Source organism: Theropithecus gelada, chromosome 3, assembly GCF_003255815.1.
Source record: "Theropithecus gelada isolate Dixy chromosome 3, Tgel_1.0, whole genome shotgun sequence".
Classification (NCBI taxonomy): domain Eukaryota; kingdom Metazoa; phylum Chordata; class Mammalia; order Primates; family Cercopithecidae; genus Theropithecus; species Theropithecus gelada.
This window is the reverse complement of record NC_037670.1, coordinates 171455945-171478080: the sequence shown is the minus strand read 5'-3', so window position 1 is coordinate 171478080 and position 22136 is coordinate 171455945. Positions and strand designations below refer to the sequence as shown.

The 22136-nt window shown below is 36.3% G+C and overlaps 1 protein-coding gene across 2 annotated transcripts in view; it reads right to left on the bottom strand.

The window, feature by feature from the left end:
• Positions 1–22136, bottom strand: part of CNTNAP2 (contactin associated protein like 2) — a 2276620-nt gene that overhangs the window by 1310215 nt on the left and 944269 nt on the right. For both annotated transcript variants that reach the window (XM_025380223.1, XM_025380224.1), the window contains one exon: positions 11218–11421. In XM_025380223.1, the coding sequence (XP_025236008.1) occupies positions 11218–11421 (204 nt within the window). The remainder of the gene's footprint in view (positions 1–11217; positions 11422–22136) is intronic.

Genomic DNA, 22136 nt, shown 5'->3' with positions numbered 1-22136 from the left:
ATTGAGTTTTATTTAAATATTTACACTAGAAGACTGAGCAGCAGGCAGATACATCTAATATTTAGGTAACCGCATTAAAGAATGGCAGTAGATATTTGAGTGCATATTTCTCTCTGGCTGTTGTAAATTCCAGTCAGTCAGTAAACTGCTTTCCAGTGTAAAGCTAATAAACTTTTTTTGGTAAGGTCACATAGTCAGTTATTTCTTTGAAAACAGTAATGTCACACCACTATAAGACACAGTTGATTTTAAAAGGTTACTCTACATGTTTCGTTTGGGATAAAAAATGAAAAGTTTGAAAAAATAAACATCTTTAGATATAATTCAACTGCAATTTAAGTCCAAATATGTAATTTGAAACATTAATTACAATGTCAAAAATTGGGAAAAAACTAAACACACAGAAATATGTTGATAGCATTTAAAATGTCTGTGCTAACTTTTAATTGTATGGGGAGATATTATATAATATTAAACAATATTTTAATGTGTGCACACACATGTGCATGTGTGCATATTCTGTGTGCATGATTTATGGAAGTACACATATTTTGTTTCTGGTTACTCTCCCCCGCTCTTCCTTCTTTTCCTCTATTGGATTTTGTTTTAAAAATAATTTCAGGCTATTTTCCCCGGTAGCACAATGAATACACGTTCCTTATTACAAGTAGAGAATATTATGAAGAAACAAGTGAAATGTAATGTAAAAATATTTCCACCTCTAAAAATAATTTGGTCTATTTCCTTCCATATATTTTCCACAAACAGTCATGTACCACATGATGACATTTCTTTCAACGATGGACTTCATATGTAATGGTGGTAACATCAAATTTAATACTGTATTTTCATTGTATCCATTGGATTTTTTGACATGCAAATACTTACCAGTTTTTTACACAGTGGACTGAAGTATTCTGTACCGTAATATGCTATACAGATTTGTACACTAGGAGCAATAGGCTCTACCATATAGCCTAGGTGTGTAGTAAGCTACACAATTTATGTTTGTCTTTGTATACTCTTGTGTTTATAAAGTGTTGAAACTCACACAGAATTTCTCAGAATGCATCCCCATTTTAAAGTGACACATGACTACATATATTTCATTAGATTGATAGATTGATAGATTTCATATCCTACAGGTTTTGTTTAATATTATATAATATCTCCCCATACAATTAAAAGTTAGCACAGACATTTTAAATGCTATCAACATATTTCTATGTGTTTAATTTTTTCCCAATTTTTGACATTGTAATTAATGTTGCAAATTACATATTTGGACTTAAATCCTAGTGGTCATTTCTCTTTTTACCTTATGATTTTTGGACCAAAATACTGTATTGTAAGAGATTGCAAATGTCCAAAGACATATCGTCTAGTTATTTTCCTGAAAATATTTTCTGACTTGCAGAACAATACAGAGGATCCTTTTTGTCAAATACTCACCAACACTGATATGTCACTTCAAAATGTATTTACTTAGTTGACCAAAAATAAGCATTAGGTGTTTATATTTTTTTCTTTTATGACTTATCTTGTATATCATTGGCCTCTATTTTCTCCTAATGTCTTGGCATTATTATGTAGTGGTATAATTTCTTATTCATGATTGATACTAAACCAGTATATTTGACATTTGTATCTTCCCAGGTTTTGCATGCATTTTAATGTTACTTTTATTTTAATGTAAAAAATAACATTTTATGTAACTAAGTGATACAGAATTTTGTGTGACTTTTCTTCTTTGTTATAGAAGCTATTGTGTCTGTCGGATCAGATCTTTAATGTCAAAAGTTTTATAATCAAGGGTACATCTTTAAGGTAATGTATCATTACCAATAAAAATAACCTGAGTGGAGTTGCAATTTTTAGTATAATACTGAATTTCAAAGTAATAAAAGTTAATACATGGGATACAAGTCATATTCAGGAATGTTTGGACCACTCAAATTGGTAATTGACAAATAAGTCAAATAGCCCAGAATTTTTAACCAGTCAAGAGAAACAGGTGAGATAGGGGCCAAGATGGCTGATTAGAAGCAGCTGAAGTCTGCAGCGCTCAAGGAGAGGAATGAAAGGAATGAGTAAAGACAGCACTTTCAACTGAAATATTCAGGTTCTCACACTGAGATGGATTAGGGAAACAACTTCACACATGGAGAATGAAGAAAAGCAGGATGGGGCTACGGCCTACCCAGGAGCGACACGGAGCCAAGGGAACCCCCAACCCCTGCCAAGGGAAGCAGTGAGTGACCACGTGACCCCAAGAAACCATGCTTCTCCCGTGGATACTTGCAACTCACAGATTAGGAGATCTCCTTGTGAGCCCATGGCACCAGAGCCTTGGGCCTGACACACAGAGCTGTGTGGAGTCTTGGCAGAGCAACCGCTCAACCATACAGAGAGACAGAGTGGAGCTTTACAAACTCCACCCTGGGATTTCCAACAAAGGTGTCTGTAACTCAGACAAGGTGGGAGGTCTGCACATACCCCTAGGAAGGGGGCAGAATCCAGGGAGCCAAGTGGCATTATTCTGCGGGCCCTGTTTCCATGGCATCCTACAAGATAAGACCCACTGGCTTGGAATTTCAGCCAGCCACTGGCAAGAGGGCAAAGCCTGCCTGAGACCAGACGGAACCTTGAGGGGAGGTACAGACACCATCTCTGCTATTTGGTCGACTGGGCCATTCTAGCCTGTGGGCTGTGGAGAGTCCAAAGGGTCCAGATGAGGAGGAAGGGTTCCCCAAAGCGTAACACAGTGGCTTTGCCAGATCATGTTCAGACTGCTTCTTTAAGCAGAGCCCTGATCCATTCCTCCTACTGGGTGGGACCTCCCAGCTGGGGCCCTCCAGCCACACCTGCCTGTATGACAGAGCTATTTTCTATCCCTGGGATGGAGTGACCAAGGGAAGGGAGGGTCACCACCTGGGTATGTTGGACGATTCAGTCATTCCACAGCCTGTGGGCTTTGGAGAGTCCAAGGTGATGGGGAAAAAGGCCGTTCCCCACCACAACACAGCTGCTTTGTGAAGGCATGGCCAGACTGCTTCTTTAAGTGCCCCATCCCCCCATCCACTCCCTCACAGGGCAGGTCCTCCCAGCTGTGGCCTCTGGCCACCCTTGCCTCTGTTCTCCATGGGACAAAGTGCCTGAGGGGTGGGGCAGGTCACCAACTTGGACATTCAGGCTTCTCAGCGAGTCCAGCCTATGGGCCTTGGAGAGTCCAAACCGATTAGAGGCTGAAGAAATCTCCAATACAGCACACAGCAGCTCTATTGAAAAGCAGCCAGACTGCTTTTTAAAGTTGATCCCTGATCTCATTTCTCCTGAGTGAGACCTCCCAACAGGGTTCTCCAGCCACGTCTCCAGGCACATTTGGGCCAGCAATAGGTCAGTATATCCCTAGGATGAAACTTCTAGGGAAAGGAGCAGGCTGCCATTTTGCTGTCCTGCAGCCTTCATTGATAATATTATACCTCCAGTTACAGGAAAAATTGAGGCAACTAGGGTCTGGAGTGGACTCCCAGCAAATCACAATAGCCCTGTGGATGAGTGGCCAGACTTCAATAGGGCTATTAAAAAAAAAAAAACAAACAGAAAACAACAACAACAAACCCCACAAAACTCCATCCCAAATCGCAACTTCAAAGATTGAAGTAGATAAACCCACAAAAATGAGAAGCAATCAATGCAAAAATGCTAAAAAATCAAAAGCCAGAGTGCCCCTTTTCCTCCACATGACTGCAACACCTCTCCAGGAGGGCTCAGAACTGGACTGATGCTGAGATGGCTGAAACGACAGAAATAGGCTTCAGGAGGTGGTTAATAACAAATTTCACTGAGGTAAAGGAGCATGTGGTACACCATGCAAAGAAGCTAAGAATCATGATAAAACAATATGGGATCTGACAGCCAGAAGACCCAGTTTAGAGAGGAACATAATTGACCTGTTAGAGCTGAAAAACACATTATGAGAACTTCACAATGCAATCACAAGTATTAATAGCAGGACAAGCAAAGCAGAGGAAGGAATCTCAGAGCTTGAAGACTATCTTTGTGAAATAAGACAGGCAGACAAGAATAGAGAAAAAATAATGAAAAGGAATGAACCAAACCTCTGAGAAATATGGGATTATATGAAGAGACTAAACCTACAACTGACTGGGGTACCTGAGAGAGACAGGAAGAATGGAACCAAATTGGAAAACATACTTCAGGATATGATCCAGGAGAACTTCCCCAACCTAGCAAGAAGGCCAACATTCAAATTCAGGAAATGCAGAGAACCTCAGTAAGATACTCCATGAGAAGATCATCCCCAAGACACATCATCATCAGATTCTCTGAGGTTGAAATGAAAGAAAAAATGTTAAAGTCATACAGAGAGAAAGGCCAAAAGGCGAGGTCACCTACAAAGGGAAGCCCATCAGACTAACAGCGGATGTCTCAGCAGAAACCCTACAATCTAGAAGAGATTGGGGGCCAATATTCAATATTCTTAAAGAAAAGAATTTCCAACCCAGAACTTCACATCCAGTGAAACTAAGCTTCATAAGCGAAGGAGAAATAAGATCCTTTTCAGACAAGAAAATGCTGAGGGAATTTGTTACCACCAGACCTGCCTTGCAAGAGCTCCTGAAGGAAGCACTAAATATAAAAAGGAAAACCCATTACTAGCCACTACAGAAACACACCAAAATACACAGACCAGTGACACTACGAAGCAACTGCATAAATGAGTCTGCAAACTAACCAGCTAGCATCATGATGACAGAATCAAATCCACACATAACAATACTAGCCTTAAATGTAAAAGGGCTAAATGACCCAATTAAAAGACACAGAGGCAAGCTGGATAAAGAGTCAAGACCCAAAAGTATGCTGTCTTTACGAGACCCATCTCGCATGCAAACATGCACATAGACTCAAAATAAAGGGATGGAGAAAAATTTAAGAAGCAAATGGAAAACAGAGAAAAGCAGGGGTTGCAATCATAGTTTCTGACAAAACAGACTTTAAACCACCAAAAATCAAAAAACACAAAGAAGGGCATTAAATAATGGTAAAAGGTTAAATTCAACAAGAAGAGTTAACTATCATAAATATATATGCACCCAGTACTGGAGCACCCACATTCATAAAGCAAGTTCTTTGAGGTCTTCAAAAAGACTTAGATCCCCACACAATAAAAATGGGAGACTTTAATACCCCACTGATAATATTAGACAGATCGTCAAGGCAGAAAATTAACAAAGACATCCAGGACTTCAACTCAGCTTTGGATCAAGTAGACCTGATAGATATATACAGAATTCTCCACCCCAAAACACCAGAATATGCATACTTCTCATCACCACATGGCACTTACTCTAACATTGATGACATAATTGAAAGTAAAACACTCCACTGCAAATGAAAAAGAACCTAAATCATAACAAGGAGTCTCTCAGACCACAGCACAATCAAATTAGAACTCAAGATTAAGAAATTCACTTAAAACCACACAACTACATGGAAACTGAACAACCTGCTCCTTAGTGACTCTTGGGTAAATAATAAAACTAAAGGAGGAATCAAGATTTTCTTTGAAACTAATGAGAACAAAGATACAAAGTACCAGAATCTCTGGGATGCAGCTAAAACTGTGTTAAGAGGGAAATTTAGGGCCCTAAATGCCCACATCAAACAGCTAGAAATATCTTAAGTTAGCAACCTAACATCACAACTAAAAGTACTAGAGAACCAAGAGCAAACAAATCCCAAAGCTAGCAGAAGATAAGAAATAACCAAGATCAGAGCTAAACTGAAGGAATACAGAGACACAAAAAAAATCCTTCAAAAAAACCACAAAAGTCAATGAATCCAGGAGCTGGTTACTATGAGCTGGTTCTGTGTCCCCACCCAAATCTCATCTTGAATTGTAATCCAATTTATAATCCCCATGTGTTGGGGAAGGGACTTCATGGGAAGTGATTAGATCATGTGGGTGGTTCCCCCTTGCTGTTCTCATCATAGTGAGTGAGTTCTCATGACATCTGATGGTTTTATAAAGGGCTTTCCCTGACTTCACTCTGCACTTCTCTCTCCTGCTGCCATGTGAAGAAGGATGTGTTTGCTTCCCCTTCAGCCATGATTGTAAGTTTCCTGAGGCCTCTCCAGTCATGTGAAACTGTAAGTCAATTAAAACTCTTTCCTTTATAAATTACCCAGTCTTGGGCAGTCCTTTATAGGAGTGTGAGAATGGACTAATACACTGTGTTTTTTTTTGAAATAATTAATAAAATAGACCATTAGCTAGACTAATAAAGAAGAAAGGAGAGAAGTTTCAAATAAACACAACCAGAAATGACAAGGGGGCATCACCACTGACCCCACAGAAATACATTTTTATTTCCCTATAGAAATATGTTTATAGTTCTCTATAATTTTTATATTATTCTCTGTACCATCAGAAAACACTATAAACACCTCTATGCACATGAACTAGAAAATCGAGAAGAAATGGATAAATTTCTGGACACATTTACCCTCCCAAGACTACACCAGAAAGAAATTGATTCCCTAAGCTAGACCAATAATCACTTCAGAAAATGAGGCAGTAATAAATAGCCTACCAACCAAAAGAGCCTAGGACCAGACAGACTCACAGCTGAGTTCTACCAGAGGTCCAAAGAAGAGCTGATACCATTCCTATTTAAACTATTCCAAAAAATTTAAAAGGAAGGACTCCTCTCTAACACATTCTATGAGGCCAAAACCTGGCAGAGACACAACAACAACAACAAAAACTTCACGCCAATATTTTTGATGAACATCTATGCAAAAATCCTCAGCAAGGTACTGGAAAACTGAATCCAGCAGCACATCAAAAAGTGTATCTGCTGCAATCAAGTAGGCTTCATCCCTGAGATGCAAGGTTGGTTCAGTGTACACAAATGAATAAATGTGATTAATCACATAAATAGATATAAAGACAAAAACCACATGATTATCTCAGTAGATGCAGAAAAGTTCTTCAATAAAATTTAACATCCCTTCATATTAAACACTCTCAGTTAACTAGGTTTTGAAGGAACATACCTCAAAATAATAAGTCATCTATGACAAACCCACAGCTAGTATCATACTGAATGGGCAAAAGCTGGAAGCATTCCCCTTGAAAACTGGCACAAGACAAGGATGCCCTCTCTCACCCTGGCTATTCAACATAGTATTGGCTATCCTGACCAGGGCAATCAGTCAAGAGAAAGAAATAAAGGGTATTCAAATAGGAAGAGAGGAAATCAGATTATCTTTGCAGATGTCATGATCCTATACCTAGAAAACCTCGTCATCTTAGCCAAAAAGATTCTTAAGCTGATATGCAACATCAGCAAAGTCTCAGGATACAAAATCAATGTGCAAAAATCACAAGCATTCCTATAAACCAACAACAAGCAATCAGAGAGTCAAATTACGAATGAACCACCCTTCACAATTACTGAAAATAACAAAATACCTAGGACACAGCTAACAAGGGAAGTGAAGGGCCTTGTCAAAAGCTACAAACCTCTGCTCAAAGAAATCAGAGATGACATAAATAAATGGAAAAACATTCCATGCTCATGGATAGGAAGGATAGGAATAATCAACATCATGAAAATGGCCATACTGCCCAAAACAATACATAGATTCAATGCTATTCCCATAAAACCACCATTGACATTCTTCAGAGAATTTTTTAAAAACTATTTTAAAATTTACATGAAACCCAAAAAGGGCCTAATGGCCAACACAATCCTAAGTAAAAAGGACAAAGCTGGAGGCATCACACTACCCAACTTCAAACTATACTGCAAGGCCACAGTAACAAAAACAGCATGGTACTTGTGTGAACAGACACCTACACCAATGGGACAGAGTATAGAACTCAGAAATAAGACCATACACCTACAACCATCTGATCTTCAACAAACCTGACATAAACAAACAATTGGGAAAGGATTTCTCATTGAATAAATGGAGATGGGAGAACTGGCTAGTCATATGCAGAAAACTGAAACTGGACCCCTTCCTTACACCATATACAAAATCAACTCAAGCTGAATTAAAGACTTAAACATAAAACCAAAAATTATAAAAACCGTAGAGGAAAATCTAGGCAATACCATTCAGGACATGGGCAAAGGCAAAGATTTCATGATGGAGATACCAAAAGCAATTGCAACAAAAGCAAAAATTGACAAATGGGATATAATTAAACTAAAGAGCTTCTGCACAGTAAAAGAAACTATCATCAGAGTGAACAGACAAACTACAGAATGGGAAACAAGTTTTGTAATCTATCCATCTGACAAAGGTCTAATATGCAGCTTCTACAAGGAACTTAAACAAATTTACAAGATAAAAACAAACAACCCCATTAAAATGTGGGCAAAGTACATGAACAGACAGTTCTCAAAAAAAGATATGCATGTGGCCAACAAGCAAGGAATAAAAAGCTCTACATCCCTGATCATTAGAGAAATGCAAATCAAAACTGCAATGAGATATCATCTCAAAATGATTATTATTGAAAAGTCAAAAAACAACAGATACTGGTGAAGCTGCAGAGAAAAAGGAAAGCTTTTATGCTGATGGTGGGAGGGTAAATTAGTTCAATCATTGTGGAGGACAGTGTGAAGACTCCTCGAAGATCTAGAGGCAGAAATACCATTTGATCCAGCAATTCCATTACTGAGTATAAAACCCAAAAGAATATAAGTCATTCTATTATAAAGATACATGCACACATATGTCCATTGCAGCACTATTCACAATAGCAAAGTCATGAAATCAACCTAAATGCCCATCAATGATAAACTGGACAAAGAAAATGTGGCACATATACACCATGGAATACTATGCAGCCATAAAAAGAAATGAGATCTTGTCCTTTGTAGGACATGGATGGAGCTGGAGGCTATTGTCCTCAGCAAACTAGTGTAGGAACAGAAAGCCAAATACCACATGTTCTCACTTATAAGTGAGAGTTGAATGATGAGAACACATAAACACATGGGGAGGAAAAACACACAGTGGGGCCTGTCAGAGGGTTGGGTGGGGAGGAAGGAGAGCATCAGGAAGAATAGCTAATGGATGCTGGCCTTAATACCTAGGTGATGGGATGATTTGTGCAGACAACCATCACAAAACACGTTTACCTACGTAACAAAGTTACACATCCTTCATGTGCACCCATGAACTTAAATTTAAAAAAAGAGAAAGAGGTACCATTACTCTGCCAAAACTATAATTTTGAATGCCAGTACCAATATTGCAGATCTTCACTTTAGCTTTAAGTAAATCCTAGCTACATCATCAACATACAGACCTACATTGTTATTGTCCATTAAAAAACAACAACAGGTTCAGGAATGGTGGCTCATGCTTGTAATCTCAGCACTTTGGGAGGTCAAGGCAGGCAGATCATTTGAGGTCAGGAGTTCGAAACCAACCTGGCCAACATGGTGAAACCCTCTCTCTACTAAAAATACAAAAATTAGCCAGGCATGGTGTGGGGAGCATGTAATCCTAGCTACTCAGGAGGCTGAGGCAGGAGTATCACTTGAACCCAGGAGGTGGAGGTGGCAGTGAGCAGAGATCATGCCACTGAACTCCAGCCTGGGTGACAGGGTGAGACTCTGACTCAAAAATAAGTTAATAAATTTAAAAAAAATAAAAACTAAAAACAACAACAACCCCACATAAAACAATAACTTCTTTAAATTCAGATCTTTCAGCAGCCAACATTTCATTTCTCTGTGTTCTTTCTCTCTAGTTAACTGTAGTCAAAATATTTACTTATGCCTTTCATTCTTTCTTTACCTAGAAAATTTGTCTTTTCCATTCCACTGAATGGAAATTAACAGTAACCTCCATGCTATTAAGCCCAATATTTGCCTCTCCATCTTCATCTTACGTGACATTTAGAGGAATTCAACAGCTGATAACCACTTTTGTGTCCTTGATTTCTGTGATACTACACTTTCTTCATTTTCTCCTACTCACTATTCACGACTACTTAGTCTCCATTTTAGTCTTCTCTCAGTCTCGTTTCTCAACTTCCATAATAGAAAGTTCTACTTAGATGTTTAATAAGCAGAATTAACCATGTCCAAACTGATCTCTAGAGTTCTTCCTAAAGTCTTCTCTATTTCTGAAAATGACACTAATGTCCATTTGGTGCTGAAACCCAAATCCTAGGGCTCATTCTTTATTTCTACTCTTTTCTTCTTACGCTATATCCAACCCGTCATAAGGCATGCTGAATGTACCACTAAAATAATTTCCTTAATTGAAATATTTCTCTGCATCTCCCCTGATAACCACCTCATACAAGCAGTGCTATCTCTCACCCAAACTGTGCAAAAGTTCTGCTGCGACTCTCATATCTACACAAGTAATTCTTGAAGTCTCAATGCACTTGTTAAAAATAAGATGATAAAGCCAGACAGTTTAATGCCTTCCAACAGCTTCCTATTCTTAAAAATAATATCTAAACAATTTGGCATGCCGTGCAGGATCCCACAGGATTTGGGCAATTTCCACCTCTTGGATTTCATCTTTTGTCTTAATAACCCACAGCATTTATGCACAGCGTCATCCTTCCTGGTTCTTGAGCATGCTTTTTGTCTTCAATGTTCTCTTCCTATGTAATCCCATTTCTCTCATGTTTTCATGGCTAATTCCTTTTCATCACTCAGATCTCATCTTAAATATTTTCTCCTCAGAGCAGGCTTTCGTCACTACACTTTCCAATATTGGCCCCGTTGCCTTTGAACAGGACATATTAACCTATTCCCTTTATGATATTAATCTTCTCAACTGGTTCATATTTATTATTTGAAGTCATTCATTTTTGCTTAGTTGTTTTAAAATAAGAATAATAAATGCTATATTGTCTGATACCTCCATTAGGTCATGAACTTAATGAGCTTAAGGATCTTGTCTACTTGTTCCCTGCTATAGGCCAAAGACTTGTATAGCACCTTGTATAGCAGAGGTGTTTAATAAATATTTTTTGAATGAATAGGTATTTCATTATGTACCAACTGTTATACATTAAGAATGAATTGACAACATAATATGAGCTCTTTTTATAATTTACATTTTAAAGAATTGAGCAACATGAACGTTTTCCTAATGGGAACATCCATAATGGAAAGAATAGTACTGAGAATCAGAACATACCTAAGTTTAAACTGAGGACCAGCTTGGCTTTTTTCAGTTCCAAGGTAATGTAATCTCCTTGCTGTCCTTCTCCGTGCAAGATTACTCCTTCGCTTTCAGACGTCTTAAATTTCAAGGCAATGACATCTTTCAGTGTTTTCATCTTCTTGTTTCTGAATCTATATGGTAACACAACATGGCCATCAAAGTTGATAACATCAGCCCCTAAAACAAACAAACAAAAAAATTAGTTTAGTCACCTATATTACCATCCACTTCCAACAGGTGTCTGCAAAGAATAAATGAGAATTAAATAAGTGGTTTTCTTGAAAAATTGACAGTCCTTTGTTTTTATTCTATTCCTTCTTTTGATTTACTGTTTTTTTTTTTTAAAGGAGGTTTTATGGAGAGTATTGATAAAAATGCTCATAAAAGCTCTATCAGTTGAACATTTTACTTTAATTACAAAATTAGTAATATAAATTCAATGGGTTATATGCTTCAAATCTTAACTTAGGAATCTAGCGTTTAGCCCAAAATAGCAAAATTTTTAAATCTCTAACAGATTATGAGACTTAAATGTTTTATTCCTTAATGATAACTCCTCATGATTTTAAGTATATATTTTATTCAAAAAGTTTCTTTCTTTGATATAAGAATGAAGGCACTTGGAATGTGATCTTTTATGCTATTCTCATTTTTTTTCTAATGGTTTTTATATTTCACCACAATTTTAGTAAACCTTGTTGTAGTATTCAGAGTTTACAACCAACTTAATTTTCAGAAACTTCTTAACATTTATTCTTAGGAATCAGTCTGTCTCAAATTTCTTATTACTTCCTTGCATTTGGAATGGAGAATTGGGCACCATTGTTTGTTTTTTCTCTACATTGGACACAGATATCTCCACTTATCCATATATGAGTTTAAAGAACAAATAACCAGCATATACTATGACTCCAGCAGCTCTAATTTTAGTTTTAGGGGAATATATTAAAATGAGGAAAGTATGTAATCTTTTTTTTAAAAAAATGTGAAATTCTGTCACTATGATCCGAAATATGTGATTGTGAGGATCCATTTTATAACTACTATTTATTTCACACCAGAAATAAAAATGAGATGATATTATTTATTAGGCACTATTGGTCAATGCATTCTTAATTCATGGAATGATTCAAAAATACAATGTAACCATTCAGATCAAATATTGAGTTCAACTAGAAGCTTCGTTACCATGATCAAATCTTCATTGTTAAAAATATTTTCAATAGACTATTTCAGTAAGCTTTTCATTTTTAAATCATAGAAAGCGTAGTCAAATGGAACAGCTCTAATAACTTTAGAATTACAAGCCTGGAGAAAGCTAGCCTCTAGGTTTTGGGCAAGGTCTGGTTAAAGAACTCCAGAGGGAGACATTGGAGAAAAATAATAGCCAGTTTAAAGCCTGTCAGAGAAATATTTTCTCATTTCATGTCCTAGTTCTCTGGCACTTGTTTACTTCAATCACCACCAGAAACACTTTGGTTTGCCTTGTAAGTGGAGCATACCACCAAATAAATCCCTGTGGTGGCCACAGCAGTGATGTAGAGCTGCCAGAAACACATCTACTCTTTGTTTGTGTTGAGTTTACCTCATTCTATAAAGTGAATTGTTGTGAATACAGTCACTTTGAATATTACTTGAAATGAAATCTAAGCTTGCCTTCCAAATCATTGATGGCTTTCACATACTTTGAAAATATTTATGCTAGTATCTCAAATATTTATGCTTTTAAATAAGTTTGTACAATGTTACATTATAAAACATTCAGAAAAAATATGACTTTAAACTTTAAGTTTTAATTCTTATAATCAGCTCTTTATTGCCCATAAAAAGACTTTCTTAATCAACAGAATTCTGTTCTCTGAGACTGTGAATCACAGAGGTTTATTTTAATACGAGGGAAAAAAATCAACTGTTAAATTTTGGCTTCTGCTAACACTGCAAAGCCAATTAGACTTTAGCTTAATCACATATACTGCCACAGCTGAATTTCAATGGCAGTATCTTTATCATCTGCAATGAGAAATAAAGGAGAGAAAAAAAAGGAATTTGATTTTCAGATTCCAGGTTGAACTTATAATTCAGTAGTTGATAGATACTTTTTGTCTTGAAAAGTGAATAAAAGAAACACAGATGAGAGTAAATTCTGAACTCTAGACAGTAGTTTTGCAGTCAATTTCCTATCAGTGACAGTTAAATAATAGACACATCATTGTTTTAAACACCTTCAGCATATTTTAATTGACATAACATATTTCTAATTCATCTCTCAGGAAGTAAATGTTCCCCGAGCTTGTACTCAGGGAACAAGAATCACCTCCTCTATACTTTCTTCTAAATCAAAACACATTTAATTCTAGGTACAGAATACTGATTTATGCAAATCTTAATGCATTTCTGTCTTACTTTTAGAGCAATGAGAAAATGTGACAGAAAGGTTGAAGATGGCTTATTTTTTTCAGACAATCCTAAGATATTAATAAAAACAGGAAGGAAAGCTATTCATGTAGACCAAGTCTCACTTTACAAATGGTAAGTAGTCAGGGTCAGTTGGGAAACAAAATGCTCTGTAAGGTAGGTTCTCCACAGAGAAAAACAAAAAGTTTCAACATATTTTCCCATCTATCTAGCCATCTATCTAAAACAAAATTAAAAGTTGTTTTCTATGAATGAGTTAAATGCTTCCAAAATATCAGCATGTCCTCTTGTGGATATAAGCTGAGAGCTGGCTTGAAAATTATAAAATTTCTAGGAATAATCTATGATATTTACACTTTAACACATACCATGTACTTTTTAAAAAGTCTGGGATATTCTACAATAATGTAAAGAACATTCATCACAGTTTAGCTCTGTTTCCTACAAAAATAGATTAAAATTTCATTTGATACCTAATAACGCATTGTGCTTATTTGGGGACAAGCCACATTTTTCTTCTATTACCCTGATTGCTTATCACTCCCTAGAATTAAGTTTTCTAGGCAGTGATTAAATATGTATGGTTGAACTGTTTAAGCAATCTGAACAATAACGGCCAGTCAAAAAGTGAATGCAAAATCATAGTGTTTCCACAATTTTGTTCCTAACAATAGCTCAGCAAGCTGGTAATATGCCCAGTTCATCAAATCATCATGGTAGAAAGGGTTTTTTCAAAAACATTTCATTGTTCCTTAGTCTTCACTTTCTAACTTTGAATAAGATAATTTGAAAAAGTGTTTACCATATAAAGATTTTAATATTAAAATTTTAAGTTTATTTAATATTTTAATATTAAAAGATAACTTTTCTATATACTTTATTACAAACTATGTTATTGCTCAAAAAGAAATTAAACAATACAGAAATATAGAAAGTAGAAAGTGAACCCCAACCACAAAAGGTCACCAGTGTTAATGTGTACTTAATTGGTGCATATCCTACATTTTACATATTTACCTAAATATCTATCCAACTATCTAAGGTATGGAATAATTCATATATATCTATATTTAAAGATATACATAGATATATCTTTATCTATAGATATAGACATATCTTTATATATAGATACAGATATAGATACATACCTCAGATATAGATATAGATAGATCTAGATAGATAGAACTATCTGTAGCTATCTATATATAGATAGATCTAGATAGATAGATCTATCTGTAGCTATCTATATATAGATAGATCTATCTATCTATATATCTGAGGGAGGAAGGGAGAAGAATAAAGAGAGTGGGAGGGAGAGAGGGAGAATTTCATTTCATTTAGTCATGGTCCAAATTGTACACTAATAATTTGAGTTTGGGGTGATATAATATTTATAGTACAGGGAAACTTCATGTTTTAGTTAATTAAAATGTTTTATTAATCTTCATAAAAGGCCCTTATAAAAGTAAGAATATATAATGTGAAACTGTAGTCTATTTATCTGAAAAATTAAAAAGTATTTGAGTATAGCATACCAACAAATAAGTATTCAAGAGTTACTTTTAATATCGCTTCCCTATAAAATTTTTTCAGTTACTTTTATAGGGGATCTGAAAGAAACAAAAAGGTTTAAAGAAAAAAAATTGAACAGGCATTATTTCATATTTTTCCTGAAATAACCAATGATAATATACTATTTATGATTATTTTAAATTGCATATAAAGAATCTTTATGTATGTATACAGATACACATATGGATAATACTGTATATAGTTTGTGTTTGGTTTCTGTTACTGTACATTTTTTAAACCTTATTTCATAATTTTGTTTTCTAAAACAGGATTTTGATTAGCTAAAAAGGTACCATCATTTAAGTGTCCAAATTCTATAAAAATTTTGGTGGAAGTTTGTTTTTATTTTCATAAATAAACTTTTTATTTTGGAAAAATTTTAGATTTAGAGAAAAGCTGAAAAGGTAGTTGGAAAGATAGGGTTCTCATACCTTTTACCCAGCTTCCTCTAATGTTAACATTTTACATAACCTGGTACATTTGTCCAAATGAAAATACTATCTTAACTAAAGTGGTATTCCCTCAAATACAGATTATACTTGGATTTCACCAGGGTTTCACTAATGCTTTTTTGCTGCTGTTCTAGGACTCAATCCAGGATCTGTCATTGCATTTAGTTATGATGCCTCCCTAGTCACTTCTAATCTGTGACAGTATCCAATTCTTTCCTTGTCTTTCATAACTTTGATCCTCTAGAGGAGTACCAGCTGGGTATTTTGTAGCATCTTTCTCAGTTTGGATTTATCTGATGTTTTCTTAGGACTAGACTGTATTAGTGATATTTGGGGAGAATATCACAGAGTTGTGGAAGCATGTATCTCAAATATATACAATATTTATTTTTCAATTATATAATACTTCAATAAAGGTAAAAAATTATATAGATTTTTAATTAGAGAAAAAAGGAAACAAAATGAAAGACATTCTTTTATAAAACAATAAACTAAAAACTAGTAAATTTGGAACTTTAAATTTTGTGAAGGCATACATATTTCACAAATACATATAAAGCATGTAAATCTAAAAAATAGTAAAAATGTATATTAACCAGTTAGTACAGAATCTAATATTACATAGTTCATGCGAATAAATACCAAATCACTTCAAGAGTTTGAAATGTATTTTATTTCTGAAACTGAAGTTTAAAAATACTAGAAGACAGAATTTGTTTATTTTGCAAATTTCACACAGATGCAAATCTGTGTATTATTTTTATTGTCAGATGTCAAAATTTTAGATATATTGATCATTCTTCACAAAAAGTGTGACTGCCACCTTCATCTCCTCTCTATTCACCCAGCTTTATTCATTTTTATAGCATTTATCTCTACCTGATACATTAACGTTTGTATATTTACAGCATATCTCCTCTGAGACTTTCTTTTGTTCCATTCTAAAGCCCAGCACTTAAAACAGTGCCTGAAAAACAGTGAATGTTCATTAAATATTTGTTGAATGTTTGAATGTTGTCACTCATATGTCTATTAATTGGATTAAGGTACAATAAACACTGTTATTTCATATACTTCATTAAAAAATTAGGGTCACTAGATTGGAAGAAATTTCAAGAATCCCGCTGATCCATCTTGGTGCTTCAACTACAAATATACTTGAGGTTTCAATAGTCAGATAAAAACATTGTTAATATTAGGCTACTTTTGGGGAGCTGTGGTGGTGGGCAAGAATGTATTCCATTATTTTAAATTGACTGAGTCCTAGAACAGACACAACTCTTGTGGACTCAATCTCATTCCATCTACACATTGATTTGATCTGAATACTTTCTTTCTCCTAACCCATTGCCTTTCTTTTTTTCAATGCATCTGTGATATAAACCTAAATAGTTAAAACAGATTTCAAAATGTCAGTATAGCTAATTTAGAGTAATAGTAGCAAATGACCTTTTTTCTCATCCTTTAAAAATGGTCTAGAGATAGAATCTGAAATCACTTCTACTTTGGAGAAAATGGAACAAACCAAAAAACCTCAAGGCTCTTCTTCCCTGCAGGCCAGCATCTCACAGTTTTTGCAATATTTCTGCTTAAAATATGTTGCTTTGCCCTTCAGTGCTTGATATCCCCTAGGACAATGATGACAATATCGAAGGACTCTGATTTCATTTCTGCATACCATTTAGATTCCAATCCAGTAACTTGGAAGGCTGATCCACATGCATGTTCCACAGGCATATCTCACTCTACCTGCTCAACATATAATTACTTCTCTGAGCCCCACTACTTTTATTATATCCACTATCCAGTCACTCAAGCCAGAGATCTGAAACTTTCTTGAGCTTCTTTTTTTTTTTTTTTTTTCTTTTTTTCCTTTTTGCCTACCCACATTTAGTGAGTTCCAAGACCTGTGAAATATAGAACTTTGTGCAGTGGCAGTATCATAGCCAATGAGTTTATCTGAGGTGCAATGATTGTTAATTGAAATTTGATATTTCAATTTGATATTTCACTTTGATATTTTTAAAACTCATAGTATACTTTTGTATGTACTACCAAAAGCCCACCATTACCTCACATGTTGCCTATTGTATTAACATTGTTAAGTGACCAATTCCCATCCATTGGTCTTACTTCTCTTAAATCCAACTGATATGAACAGGAGACAAGAGGGTGGTTCCCTGGCAAAGGCCTCGCCTTCAAGCCTGCAAACTGTGGTGCTAAATGAGAACAGTTATCCTGTTTTCCTGTCCAATTGTTGCTTTTTTCAAAACCAACCTGGCCCGCCGTGCTCCCCATCCTATACTCATAAAAACCCCAAACGCCAGGTTCCATGAACAGATAAGCAGTAGAACAGAAGAGCGGCACAGCAGAGAAGGAGAGAAGAGAGGAAGCGTCTGTACATCAAGAGGAGTTTGGCTGGGGAAAGTCAGATAGGAGACTGGCCGTGGGATGGTCGAACTCCAGGGGAAGATCATCTTCCCACTCCATCTCCTTTCCAGCTCCCTATCCATCCTGCTGAGAGCCACCTCCATCACTCAGTAAAATCCCTGCATTCCCCATCCTTCAAGTCCATGTGACCTGATTCTCCCTGAATGCCAGACAAGAACCTGTGTATGAAGATGACAGGGTATAAAAGGCTGTCACCCTGAATCTCCACTGAACTGGTTAACACTTAGCCATCCACAGATGGCAAAGCTGAAAGAGCACTGAAACACCCCTAGACACTGCCGTAGAGCCAGAGCCCAAAAGCGCTTGCTCCAGCTCACCTGCATGCTCCTCCTCCCAAAAGGGGTTTTTGCTGAGCGAAGGAGCCACAACCCTGTTGCAAGTCTCACGAAGGGGTCCAGGGGACTCTCCTGTCTTAAAACCATCACACAGAAGCTAGAAAGACCTTTTTGAAATAAACTCTTTCCCAGAAAGATCAAAAGCCAGGTTCTTCAGTGAGGCCTATACCACCCTCAATGATATCGCTCCTGCCTTCCCATCCGGGCCATCTTTCTTTTTATGTGCTCGTGATGGTAAATGGATTGAGTTCCTCGCAAACTTCACACGTTTCCTTGGGCTATGCTCACTTTCCTCAATGAGCTGCCATTTTTCTGAGTTCTAGTTTACTTTTAGGCATCTTCCAAGCCTCAGATAAGCCTCACCACTAGAAAGTTTGCCTGTGTGAAACAGCCTTGGTCTATTGTCCCCTAGCTCCTTGCATACTTTTATCATTTTACTTCTCATGTTATATTGAATTTGTCTTCTTCTGGGTGTGATTTTTCCTGTGGACTTGAAGCTCCTCTAGGATACAGGCTTTGGATTGTTCTGTTTTGGATTCCTGGCAGAATCGACATTTCCTGATGGAACTGATGGAAACATCATTTAGGTTTGAAACAAGGCAAAAGGAGAATTCCACTGTGTTATTATTTCCCCTCTAAACTATGCCTGTGATCATGCAGTTTACTTCCTAAGAGTACAGACTTATACATGATTTAATGCTATACATCTCTTACAACTATGAGTGTCTGATATGAATAAACAGTTTTAAGCATAACATGCTTTTATTATACTTACACTGGAGTTATTTATTTATAAGTCAAAGGCCAAAACATTGAACTCCTGTATGAGTTTAAATACAGAATATATAATTTCCTTTGAACTAAACGCATTAATGAGAAACTTGCATATTCTAAGATTAAAGTCACTAAGGTTTAAACACCTTTTAGAGCAGTCATTGTATGCTAACCTGAAATAGTTATTGATTTTCAGAGGCAAGATCAATTGACTCCCATATATTTTATTTTTAATTTTTGAATTACTCCATAAAAAATGTATATATGATAAACCGTGAATGACTGATTATCTGGTTGGCCTATTGAATCACAAAACAAACAAACAAACAAACAAACAGACAGACATAGGAAAATATTAATAACTTTTTAAAGTTATAGCATTAGATATCACATTATTCAACATGAAGAGACAAAAAAGCCCACTGAGGTACCCTATGCCTCCCAAAATGGACATGCACACACACATACACCCCCTCCACACACACACAAAAACACAATCACACATCTATATTCTGTCCTCCCTCTCAACCACTCATTACTCACAGGATATCAGAAAATCAGAGTGGTCTATTTCTAAGCAGGGTTATAACTTGCATATATCTAATTATGCAGAAATAATAAGCAATTTCTGAAAATTAGCATATAATCTATTTGTAGGAAATCCATGTGGAAGCTGTTTTTATTTTTGTAAATCCAAAAGTCAAATAAATTAGACTTGCCTTCTCTGTGATAATATTGCTGTTTACTGAGAATAGCTCTACAATTGTTGACCATACAAAATCTAGTTATTTTGCTAGTGAAAAGACTACCTAGAATTATAAATCCTAAGTAAATGCTACACAGATGAGGCAAGAAACCAGACACCAAGAAATTCCTCAGAATGTCTTTTGATTTAAATTATTCCCAACATTTATTTTGGAATTTTAAAAATCTCTATTCAGTTCACCTTCTAGTTCCATTTAAAATATCATCGTCAGTGTTCCGTCCAAATTTTGATACTACATAGATTAAAGATAGCAGTTTAGTTACAAATGGTGATAAGGAACTTGTTTTGAGGCACTCTTTTTATAGTAAGTTATATAGCATTGAGGAAACAATCAATTATCCCTATGAGTAAAGGGAGGCTGGTAGCTGTGGAGGGTGGGAGCCGGGGTAATGGCAGCCACCTGTGTCATTTCTTGAAGCTGCCATGGCTTTAATTTCCCCTCTGTCCTCACCATGTATTTTAGTCTCTGTGCTCCAATGCTTTGATATCTGGGGTCTTGCTGACCCTAGAGGGACTGCCCTTCTCAGGGTTAGCCCATTTCCAGAGATGGTAAGCACACTTTCCAAATATAAAACAACCAATCCAGAGTCCACACCCCAACTGCTTCCTGTATCCAGCTTTCTCTCTTCTGGGCCATGATCCATCTTCCCTATTCATCCCAGAATCAGGTACAAGACAACTAGGATCAGCCTCTACACCCCAGAGCCCACTGGAATAATTATTCCAGCTAGCCAGACCTAAGCCTGCTTACCCTACTGCACCTATTCCTTCCCATGGAAACTACAATAAAGGATCTTGCCTACAGTTTCTGCATCCCCTCTGCCTCCTGATAGACCCTGGTGCTTCCCTGAGCTCCCTACCTCAGGACTACACCCTGTGGCATGGCCTGCCCCATCTTGTTGGGAACTGTGAGTAATAAAATATTAGTATCTTTTCACGGCAGGTGGATTCTGGTATGTTGGCCTTATTATGTCTCAAATTTTCTACTAATAAACTATGTTAGAAAATACTCTGTACAGAAAATTATTTTACCATATCTTAGAAAAGAAGTGAAAAATCAGTTTTGATCAAACAAAAGTCTAAGAATTGCTGGCAAAAGTCCATAGACCCGCAAAAACTCCTTTAAAGCAAATTTTAGAAAAACCATTATGAAATGTCTAAGATCAACTTCTGGACTCTGAAATATCTTCTACATCCATAACATGGTATCAAGACCATGGGGTTGTGGAGGTAATGGGGTGAGTTAAAAAAATAATGCACGAACTTTCCTGTGAAAAGAGAATTAAGACTGAGTAAGATAAATTCAGATAGATAGGGGAATGGCACATTCAACTGTTCTAAAAAAGCTCAGTATTTTGTGACTTTATTACATAAGGCTCACAATTCATGTGCAGGGTGAGAATTGGAAGATTAAAGACTTAATGCTCCCTGAGGAGCTGAGAGCCCATGTGTGTAATGACGGTATTCTAAGTGGAAAATGCATGTCCAGGTTTGCATTGGAAAGATAACTTCTGTGCTGGTGAGGGACAGGACAAAGGGTGTGGAAAGCGTCCAGAAACAGAGAGAACAAAGATCCAACCTCAAACGAACTGATGTTCTTACAGTGTTGACAACAGTTACGCAAAGCCAGAATTCAGAAGACACCTATGTCATTAAAGGATGCAAAGCATTCAGATGATGCATTATTGCTACCCAGAATTTCAAAGTAGTTAAGGCTTTTATACTAATTGAAAAATTTCCGATCAATATTTACAGTTGTGGCTGACTCCAGATGTATGATAAATCCAATATTACAAGGCCTCAGAACTTAAAATGAAATTGACAGTACCCTGAAAACAAAAGCAAAATGTCAAAAACTCCTCTTTGAAACGTGCTACATATTTGAATTCATTTTCCCACCATTTTAATTTTTAGACAGAATCTTAATTTGTTACTTCTTTAGCTATCCAAAATTTCTATGCTCTATACTTTTCAAATTCATCTGATATGCTTTGTCTCTGTTTCTCCACCCAAATCTCATCTTGAATTGTACTCCCATAATTCCCACATGTTGTGGGAGGGATCTGGTGGGAGATAATGGAATCATAGGGACCGTTTCCTCCATACTGCTCTCATGGGAGTGAGTAA